Genomic DNA, 11238 nt, shown 5'->3' on the forward strand with positions numbered 1-11238 from the left:
TTAAATTCTATACTTGCCTTAGGTGACATTATTAAATGTCTTTCACAACATTTAAAACGCACGAGAAAACTTTTGTTAACCTAGAGGGGACGCTATAATAAAGTGATCATAGCAATTACTTTAATATAGTCTTGTGAACATTATCCGACTTTACCAACTCTGAGTTTAGTGAGTATAGTCGGGATAATTACTCTTATAATACACTAATAGAAGCATATAAAACATGTTATTAGCCTTGAATGAAAATTTAGGTAGTCTAAATGAACACGGCTAGTAAACCCTAATCCAAATCTACTTCTCTTTAAATTCAGTGGACGTGAACTAAAACAAAATAGTCTTTTCAACTACAATCATGTCTTCAAACTTGTGAGAATTATTCATCGAATTCACTCTACGCCACTCATTTTGTTCTTAGAAGTGCTAAACTTTCTTGCAATTATCTCATAGTAGGAGGATCTCCTTGAAAAAGTCATTATTTGCTAAAAGACCCCTCCCCATATCTTTATATAATTCTTAAAAAACAACAGAGAGCCGACAAAGTTGAGCGAAAGGATATGGTTTTAAATAATAAAAAAAGGGAAAGCAAATACGTTAATGTTTGGTTACACCAAAAGAACAGATTGAGAGGCAGAGGTGTCCCCGTCACGCTCGTACTTGTCTCACGTGGCTTTCTGCTCCATCATCCACCTGTCTTACCCACGTGGGCGTTCTCCACTCGCCGCATTTCTTATCCTTTCTTTTATTTATTATTATTTTTTTTATTTTTAATTTCTTATCCTTTTATCCCTTTCATCCTTAACAACCATCCTTTTCAAATCTTTATTTTTTGGTCCCTCCACTTTCCTTATTCTCTCTTCTACCCTTCTATTTTCCCATAATTCTCTAACTACTAAATTCATATAATTATTTTTTTATTTTTTATTTAAAAAAACTTTTAAATACATTTTTAAAATAAAAAAAAAATTAAGAATTGAAACATAAATTTTATTTTAGTCAAATATCTAATTAATTATAATTTTATAATTTTTTTTTTCTTTTACCAAATTCTAGAAACAATTAATTTGAACATTTAAATAATACTTTTGAAAAAATTACCAACTCACATGTCCAGTTGATATTAAATCTTTTTAAAAAATAAAAAATATCTCGATTAAACTATAATAAAATTTTAATCTAGCATATCCGAATATTGTAATGTATCATAATATATTTAAGTATTTATTGACTTCTTCCTTAACTTTTTATTTTGAACAAATCTCCACAATCTTTTGAAAGTTAATTAATTATTTTATAGTTCTAGTGAGTTCTTAACAAATTTAAATAATTTTATGTTCAAATCTTGGATATATTCTTGTTCGGTAGAGCCGACCCATTTAATTTAATTTGTCATTTCCTTTTTTGAAAATTTTTAATTGTATTATTAAAAAAATAAAAATCCATAATAGAAAGAAAAAAAAAAAAAAAGAAGATAGAGTTGCTATTCACGCTATTGATTTCTGGTTTGCTTTATTCTGATTTGTAATCATTTCAATCCTTATCATCTCGTCCGGACAAAAAACTGGTGATTGATGTTGACGTCCGAAACGACGTCGTTAAATCCAACGCATCGAAACGCCGCGGCCTCGCCCATGGTGTCCGTCGCCGATGACTTTTCAGGAATCGGATTTACTGTTCGACGGTAAGGTCCGAACCATTTGTTCTGAACGTAACGGTTCTTTCTCCAAGGAGAAACCGACAAATCACTGCTTCGAAGCGATTTTCTCGCTCCGTCGCACAAAATTTTCACGATTCTCATCAATTCATCCGCCGTACCAACGAACATCCTCGGCAAACACTGCAGCATTCTTGAGTATTGAACCGTCGGCCTCGCGATCTCGAACTCCGAAATCAAGTCCAGTTCAACAAAATACCTAACCTGCGCCTTTCCAGCGGCCGATCGTACGACGTCGATGAACTCGTAGTTACCAGAGGTTAAACTACCAGAGGAACTCCACTTCGTTTTGCAAATCGCAGCATTATGCCCTAACTGGCGCAGAAACGCCATAACATTTCTGAGAAAAACAGATTTATCGGATCGAAGAAGCGAGAAGTTCTCAACAGCCATACACAGATGATGCACGAGTAATTTCCTGTAGGAATCGACATTGTTCAAATTCAAAGACCTAACGATTTCATCGATCGAACTTCCACGATCGGGAGCGGATTCGAGAAAATCAGAGTCAGAATCATAGGCATGCGACAGAGTAGTAGCAGCAGCAGCAGCAGCAGTAATAGACGATTCATGAACATCATCGTGAAGAAATCCGTGAACGAGTTCAGACAAACAGGGCGAGTCAGAGTGGTGAGCAGAGTGCTCGCTACCGCTGCTAACGTAACTGAACGGAAAGTGATCAGTGCCAATCAAGCGAGCCTTGACCTTGTCGGCGAGAGGATCCGTGACTCGCTTGGACCTACTAGCAAAAATCGCCATGGAAGAAGAGAATCAAATCAGAGAATTGAAGAACTGTAAGGGATTGGGAGGGGAATATATGGGAATGGAAACGATGAAGAAGAAGAAGGGGGCGTGGCTCTTAGGAACACGAGAAGAGATGGGGAGGGAAAGCATATGCCAGAATATGTGGAGGGGTTATTAGGGAGGGGGGCTTGTCACGTGATGGCACGTGACAATCGTGGTGTTTGGATGTGGGTTTTGAATTGTCTCTTGGTGATTGGAAAGGCTGAGGTCTTTTTTTTTCTTTTTTTTTTCTTTTTTTTCTGACATTTTAATTTTTGGCTATCTGCAATGGATAAGGTAACTCTATATTATTCCTTTTTATTTATTTATTTATTATTATTTTGACAAATTATACTCCACCTTTAAAATATCTAATTTTAATCTTGTTTATTTATTTATTTTAAAAAAAAAAATTGATTTCTATTTTTATAATTTAGTTTAAAAATTAATATTCGATATTTGTCGTTTAAATTCTAGTCTTTTCTTTTAATTTCTCAATTGTTTTATGTTATTTCCATGACAAATGGTGTAATATCAGTGGATCTACAAGTTTGCACGTGGACATTAGTCTAGCGACTAGTGTGTCAGGACCTACCTCGATAACTAAAGACCTTCCAAGTTAGCCGAGTGGGTGGAAGTTGAACCATAGACGAGTACGTTATCTCTAAGTTGAGACTGATCATTACACATAAAAAGAACATCATAAACAGTTCATATTAGAGAGATACTACGAACACTTATAAGTATTAAGTGATCTCGTTCTAGTTAAATTCTCTGTTTGGGTCTGGTTAGAATTTTTTGTTATCTCAGATTGGGTTGGGTTGGGTTGGGTTAGATGGTCGTCTTGAACCATTCCATTTAGGGAGCTTTTGGTGCCCTTATGGGCTTGACCTAACCTTTGGACTTAGGAATTCATTTGGGTTTAAAAGCTTCTATGAACTTGGGCTTATAAAAAGACTATTATATTAATTTAGAAATTAATTTACGATCGACTTTGATTTATTTAGCGTTTTTCGAACGTTAAGGCATCGAGTGATCATGAAAAATATAAATTAAAAAAAATTAATTAAAAAAATCAATATTAATTGAAAAAAAAAAAAAATAGAGTAGGAATATTATTAGCAATGGTGAAGTGGATGGTGGTAGGCAATGAGTAGATTGGTGGATGTTGGAAAATATACATAAATACGAATCTTTTAAAGTGAAAAAAAAAAAAAAAAAAAAGCTTGGAATAATTTCGGTATTTTCCCACTTTGCGTGGTCTCAATTCTTCTTTGTGGACTCCATTTCAAATATGCTTCCTTCTCCTAAATTACCAAAATGCCCTTGCCCTATCTCGCCCTTCAAACTCGAGTTAATGATACTCTTCCAGATTCTTTGTGAGATCCCACCTCGGTCGGAAAGGGGAGGATATGGAATCCTTTCTCTAACAAACGTGCTTTAAAAATATCTATCAACGGTAGGCTTGAACTGTTATATTTTTAGTGGATAACAAGACTCGAGTCTCTTCTTAAATTTACTGTTACCTTTGGTCCAATTTCGAGACAGATAAATTTTACCATAACTTTTGGTCTAAAATTTTTTGTGTTAATTATAAAGAGACTCAGCTCGAAACTTAACCTAATTTTCAATATATTAAATAAATAATTAATAAAGAAAAATTATTTTCCTAACTTTGTATTAATATTGTTATTAAAAATATTTAATACTAAATTATAGTTTATCATATATATCATATTTGATATTTTATTAAAGACAAATATCTAATATATCTGTAATTTATTTGATTATTTTGAAACGGTTCATACATAAAATCTAACGAGATATTTTAAATAATGTAACGTAACTATTTAAAACAAATTGATTTATAATTTAATTAATATTTATATAAATTTCAACTAAAATATAAATTAATTTTTAAAGAAAAAGTCAAGAGTAGCGTGACCACACATAGCATCTAGAACAAACATACTTTTACTTTAATGTTAAAAGTCTTCCAATTTAACCGCCAACTAACCGTCCTTTTCCAAATTCAAATAAATAAATAAATAAATAATTTTTCTTTTCTCATTTTAAAAATATATCATTTTACCCATTAAAAATTAAATTATTCTTTTATTAATTTTCAAGAATTTGAATTTATTTTATTTATTTATTTATTAAAATTTGGGAGTTTCTAGAAGCGCGGTTTTGGAGATTCACGGAAACCATCATGTTCTCCGTAATTTTACATCATCCCTAACGTCATTTCCACCACGCTTCCTATTCCCAGATTACGACACGTCATTTATTTCCACGTGTCATAATCTGGAGACAGGTGATGGAATATGAAATTACTGTCAAGCCCATTTCTGATTAAATTAATTACAGTAAATTCCAAGACTTCGTCCCCAAGAAAATCGCTCTCAAGAGGCCAGGGTTGTTCGGTCAGATATAAAATTGAAACACGTCCTTCATTTTCGGCAGATTACGCCGCACCCGAATGATCTCCACGTTTCGCCATGATCGTTGATGATGTGAAGAAAGATCATAACGCTGAGCAGATTCCTGATTTGGATTTTCAGAAATTGGAAGTCGTAACGGCGCTCGGCCGAGGAGCGAAAGGAGTCGTGTTCTTGGCTCGAACTGCGAACGATGACGGCGGCGACGGCGAATGGCTGGCGTTGAAGGTGATTTCTAGAGATTTGATCGAGAGGAAGGCCAAGACTGTGAATAGCGATGCCGATGAGTATCGCAGAGTTTGCTTTGAACGAGAAGTTCTACGTCAGTTTCGGCATCCGCTTTTGCCTCGATTGCGAGGAGTTTTGGATACGAAGAAAGTTGTTGGTTACGCCATTGATTATTGCAATGGACGAGATCTTAATACTCTCAGGAAGAAACAGACCGAGAAAATGTTCTCCGATGACGTTATTAGGTAAATTGATTTGATATCTGTTTTGTGAAATTGATTTGTGGTTCTGTTTCTGATTGTGATTGTGATTGTGTTTCTGTTTGTTTAGATTTTACGCGGCGGAATTAGTTATGGCGTTGGAGTATGTTCACAGCCTTGGAATAGTTTACAGAGATTTAAAGCCGGACAACGTTATGGTTCAACATAACGGCCACATAATGCTTGTAGATTTTGATCTCTCTACGAGGCTCTCTCAGAAATCTCCTAAATCGTCTCCGTTATTGTTGCCGTCGGTGGAGGTTTTGACGGAATCTAGATCGACGATTAAGAAAAAAAGCAAGAAAAGATTCTTTCATTTTCACCGATTCTGCAACTCCGGCGTGTCGCCGGAAGATTCAGACCAACAGACGGCCAATAAGCAAAAATCTCGGCCGGAGGGGCGAAAATCGCCGCCAGATTCGTCGGAATCCGACTCATCGGAGAAGTCGAACTCGTTCGTCGGAACAGAGGAGTACGTGGCGCCGGAGATAGTCTCCGGGAAGGGGCATGACTTCGCCGTGGACTGGTGGTCGCTCGGAGTAGTTCTGTACGAGATGCTATACGGAACGACGCCGTTTAGAGGATCGAATCGGAAGGAAACGTTCTACCGTATACTGACAAAGACGCCGGATCTCAGCGGCGAAGTAACACCGTTAAGGGATTTGATAAGGAGGTTGCTGGAGAAAGATCCAACGAGGAGGATCGAACTGGAGGAAATCAAGAGCCACAATTTCTTTAAAGGAACTGGCTGGGATTTGGTCCTGGAAATTCCCCGGCCGCCGTCGCTGCCGGCAATAGCGACGGAGGAAACAGATGGAAATAACTTAATTGATGTTGAGTCTTTCGTCCAAGATATATTTTGCAGCGAAACGGAGAAGAAGAATCGTACGAACGGCGATGAAGAGAAAGGGTTTCTTCCTACTAATTACACGGAGTCTGACAGATTTCATGTGTTCTGACCATTTTTTATTTTTATATATATTTTTTATATATAAAAACTTTAATATTCTTCCCACAAATCACAAGATTGGCTTGTGGGTTGTTGTTATTATTATTATTATTATTATTATTATTATTATTAATTATTATTTAGAATTTAAAGCTTAAATTTCTATGTATAAAGTTTTAGTCCGCGATGACAGCGCAAAAGGTTAGGGAATTCATCTTGAAAAATGAAATAATAATAATAATATGTTATTGAAAATAAAAGTTGAATTGGATTATCAATTATGATTATTAATGTTTATTTAATAATTTTAATTAAAAGAAAATTTTACATAATTGATAATCCAATTATATTTTCAGTGGCATTATTAGGTATTCCGCAGAAAATAAAAATAAAAATAAAAAATAGGAATATTAAGAATATGCGAATCTTTTTTTAAATACATGCAAAAGCTTGTTAAATAATTGATGGAAAAATTAACATTAAGGAATAAAATAGTTTTTCTTAATATAAATAACAATTTATTTTAAAAATTATGATAAATAGAAATAAGGAACGTTGATATGTTTCTCTTCTTTCTTTAAAAATAATTTTGTTTGTTAAAAAAAAAAAAAACTATTATTTTTAGTTTTAAAATAGTAGTCTATATCATTTTCAAACGTTAATTTTAAAATATAAATAAAACCTAAAATAATTATCAAAGATTAAATTATTATTATTATTAAACAAATGAGAAAAACAAACCAACCCAACAAACAAGAGTCGGTGGCGTGGGCAGCAATCTATGAACGGTCAAAGGAGATTTAGAATGGCAATTAATATATATAATATATTAATTCTAATTCTAATTTTTAAAAATGGAATTATAATTTTTAAAAAGGAAAAAAAAAAAAAACAGATAATTTATATATATATATATTTAAAAAATGTTCGATTTAATTATCATTTTCATATATTAGAGAATAGCTCACTTTTTTTTTTTAATTAAAAATAAGATAATTATTTTACTCTACTTCAAAAATAGTTGAATTTTAAGAATGCAAGATAATAATAATAAAAAATGTCTTTTTTATTAAAAAAAAAAAACAGTTATAATTTCCCATTTAAAATTTAATATTTAAAATGTCTTTGTATATTAACTATAAATATTTAAAATTTAATATTTCAAACACGCTCACATTACTATCTATATGTCTTGATCGTCGAATCTTCGAAATTATATTTATATCCACTCGTATTTTATCTCAAAATTATTGATTTGGACGTCACAACACGATAATATGAACTCCTCAACCAACTAATCAATCTTCGTAAAACTCTAACTTATTTAAAACTATTTTGTAACCTATTTTGTTAAACTATTTCTTTAATTTCATATAAATTATGAATATGACAAAAATATTTTGTTCGTTAGGATCTCGGACCATTAATCAATATTTGAGACTATTGTTTTCTATTCATAATAACCATATTGCCACTTGAGCTTCGTGGGGCCGGTAGCATTGAAAAACACGACGCACATGTTAACACATGTCTTTACTTCATACGAACAATTCAAACACTGTCTAGTCTCATCATATTTAACCTTTCAGCCACCGACCACTAATCAATTTTCGGAAAATTTAGTTTATTTAAAATTTAATAATATTTGAATAAATAAGACGTACATAAATGAACCGAGAGCAAATTCTACCGAGAATGAGTGGATAGTTATTACCCATTTGGTGTCTCGATCATAGACTCCAGCTTACTTGGTGTGAAACAATCCTATGTAAACGTGATCCATAGGTAAACACGGTCATATTACATCAAATCTAAATTCCAGATCATGAACATGAGACGTTACAAATAAACTATCAATTCAATTTTAAAAGAATTACGTTCATTTGAACATTCAACATGCGTCGTAATCAATGTCTACTAACTAACTCCATAAATATTCGGAGCAGCCATGGACCATTTAACTTGATTTTCAAACCGCCCCATCACTGAAAAAACATTACTCAAACTTCAGCTAAATTTTGTGCAGATAATGTTTTTTTTTAAAAAAAAAAAAGTTAGCGTACGACTGAGGTTGTTTTCTGACACCCTTAAATTTGAAAGAATATATATAAAAACATGCACACGTTTGATAAAATTTAGTCGGTAAACATTACTATTAGTAATTTTCTTTAATATACAGCTTATTTACCTTCCGTGTTTTTGAGATAGTAGTTCGAGTAGATCCGAAAAATAGAAAGCTCTCTCTATACTTGGAATAAACTTGAGTGAGATTCCACGACTTCGAGATAGTAGCTCGAGAAGATCCGAAAAATAGAAAAACGAAAAATAACGCTCTCTATACTTAGAATGAACCTGAGCAAAATTAAGAAAACGACAAACGTGCACGATAAAAGTGAAAAAGTAATTAAACGAGCCGTCACAAAATTACCGAGAAGTAACAATTTTGAGGTGAAAATACCAAATTACCTAATAGAGAAGTAATGCTTTGAAGTGAATAAAAGCAAAGGCCTTTGGTGGATGGAAGAGTTAGGTAAAGAATAATACAAAAAGTAATGGGAAAGAACAATCCTACGTGTATTTTATTTATTTATTTATTTATTTTTGCATTATCGAATATGCTTTATTTATTTTATTCTCAGAACGAATATTCCATATGAAACGCACGTTTCATAATTGTAAACCATTTGACAATTATTTATAAAAAAAAAAAAATACAAATTATTTAAAATGAAAAATAAAATCTTTTTTCCTTTAAATAATTGAAATGAATTTCATTTTATTTAATAAAAATATTATTAAATTTTGTATTATATATTGGCAGGATATAATTTATTAAATTATTTAAAAATATTTATAAGGTAATATAATAATGGCGTCACATGTGGAAATTAATTTCAAACCGAAAAAAAGGACCATATTTTCTCAACAAATTTAAGACTGCCAGCCAATTTTCATAATTATTTTTTTTTATTTCTTTAACTGAAAACTAAATTTATTACCTACCTACTTTAATTTTTCTATATATTTTTATATTTTTCTATATATTGTTAACGAGAGGTTCGTAGCCCCGAGTCAAAGACAAAGTTTGACCAGCTTGATTCAATTTGCCCTATCTCGTTAAATTAGATATAAGTCTTTTAAAGTCGAGCCCGTTTACTTATGGGTTGATTATTCAGATCAATCCATCAAGGAGTTGAGACGATTGGGCCAATCCACTTACGAACACATATAACTACATTAAGACAATATCGAGAATTGTTGGGAGAAGAGTCCCACCTCAGTTAACTAAGGGGTTGATCATGGATTTATAAGGTCTTGTGGAGGTTCGTGATTCTTAACATGATATCAAAATCATGTCCTTAACTTACCCATATCAATAAAATTCTCAAGTGTCGAACAAATATGTACTTTGTTCGAGAGCTTCGGAGAAGGACTCGAGCCTCGAATAAGGAAAAGTTGCTCGAGGGCTCCTTAGGGTTCAGGGAAAGTTCTATAGTGTACTTTGTTCGATGGGAGGATTGTTGAGGATTATTAAATTAGATATAAATCACCCTTTTAGAGGTCGGGCCCATTAACTTATGGGCCAATTATTTGGATCAATCCATCACGTAACCTAATAAACTTTAAAATTTGTGCTCAAGGATTCAAGTTTATAATATTTTAGTCGAATATATCCGTCTTAAAATTAAAAATTTTAAAATATTTGAATTCATTAAAAATTAATATAAGATGTAATATTGTCATCCATTACGTATAGCCGTCAACTTTACGGTTTTAAAACACGTCTGTTAGGGGAAGATTTTCACACATTTATAAGTAATATTTTGTTCCTTTCTCTGACTGATTTCGATTTCACATCAATTATATAATAAAAACTATATAAAATTTATAACACTTTGAACGCCAATAAAATGGCTCCTCTTCCAACATTCTCGGATACGCTGAACCTTAAGCTCCACCCTTTCTCCGGCCACCGTAGCACACCGCAGCTTTCTCATAATGGAAGCCGTTATAGATCTGCCGGTGGTGGTGGAAACGGATAATCAACTGACGCCGGCTGACGGAGAAAGTAAGTCACGTGCGAAGACGCTGAGCAGAACTTCGTCTTCTGATAGAGATGAAGTTTATTCCGACACCGACACCGACACCGACGCCGATGTTGAAAATCAAAGGCTGTACGAGTTACCCAATTCTCACGACTTCTACTGCACCAACTGCAAATCAAGCATAACTAAAGTGATTATTCTCCGCAACCCTCCGTCGTGGTCGTTGATCTCGACTGCCGGAAAATCAACCGAGCCACCGCCGAGTTGTTCACCAGATCTGATGCCGAAGCTGCAGCCTCGGTATGATACAGATTCAGAAAGCTGTTGCATTTCCATTGAATGCAGAGGCAATGTGTATATGACCTTTGTATCAAGCCGCCCCGAGCCTAGGCATTGTTTCGAGATAGTGAAGAGCATTGTGTACGGAGGATTAACCGAAGCAATCACGAGCCTAGGCATCGTAACCTCCGGAGCAAGTGCCAATATTCCAATAGGTAAAATTATAATGGACGAGTTTTGGATCATTTGATTATTTTATTATCGTAATTTTGTAGAGGAATAGTCGTGTAATATTAAATTTGGTATGTACGATTTGCAGAGATTATCGGGGCTTTAGCATTGGCAAACATGATTATCGGTCTGTTTTTTAAACATCTTTGACCAAGATTTGGATTAGATTATCGACAATTTCCTCGAAAGCTAGGTTGTTTAGAAAGTGTTTAATGGTGCTATGAGGAATGTAATTTTACAGTTCTCTACGCTAAAGTCGAATCAACCCAAGAAATACCCGTACCGAAGAAAACGACCACAAGTCGATCCG

The 11238-nt window shown here is 33.4% G+C and overlaps 3 protein-coding genes and 1 long non-coding RNA gene across 4 annotated transcripts; 2 read left to right on the forward strand and 2 right to left on the reverse strand.

Moving 5' to 3' along the window:
- Positions 1–1458: 1458 nt before the first annotated feature.
- Positions 1459–2615, reverse strand: LOC111498078. Its single transcript, XM_023149135.1, has one exon. The coding sequence runs from the start codon at positions 2468–2470 to the stop codon at positions 1538–1540; it is 933 nt and encodes a 310-aa protein (XP_023004903.1). The 5' UTR covers positions 2471–2615; the 3' UTR covers positions 1459–1537.
- A 2271-nt stretch (positions 2616–4886) lies between these two features.
- LOC111498077 (serine/threonine-protein kinase OXI1) lies at positions 4887–6442 on the forward strand. The gene is made up of 2 exons (XM_023149134.1): positions 4887–5408; positions 5494–6442. The coding sequence occupies exons 1-2, from the start codon at positions 4996–4998 to the stop codon at positions 6380–6382; spliced, it is 1302 nt and encodes a 433-aa protein (XP_023004902.1). The 5' UTR covers positions 4887–4995; the 3' UTR covers positions 6383–6442.
- A 1342-nt stretch (positions 6443–7784) lies between these two features.
- LOC111497936 lies at positions 7785–8809 on the reverse strand. Its single transcript, XR_002720696.1, has 4 exons — positions 8561–8809; positions 8250–8357; positions 8037–8136; positions 7785–7954 (listed from the first exon to the last, which is right to left on the reverse strand). It is a non-coding gene; the product is annotated as an uncharacterized LOC111497936 (long non-coding RNA).
- A 1562-nt stretch (positions 8810–10371) lies between these two features.
- Positions 10372–11147, forward strand: LOC111498065 (membrane protein of ER body 2-like). Its single transcript, XM_023149117.1, has 2 exons — positions 10372–10912; positions 11017–11147. Exons 1-2 carry the CDS (start codon positions 10372–10374, stop codon positions 11076–11078), a joined length of 603 nt encoding a protein of 200 aa, XP_023004885.1. The 3' UTR covers positions 11079–11147.
- Positions 11148–11238: the final 91 nt, after the last annotated feature.

Source organism: Cucurbita maxima, unplaced genomic scaffold (assembly GCF_002738345.1).
Source record: "Cucurbita maxima cultivar Rimu unplaced genomic scaffold, Cmax_1.0 Cma_Scf00024, whole genome shotgun sequence".
Lineage (NCBI taxonomy): Eukaryota > Viridiplantae > Streptophyta > Magnoliopsida > Cucurbitales > Cucurbitaceae > Cucurbita > Cucurbita maxima.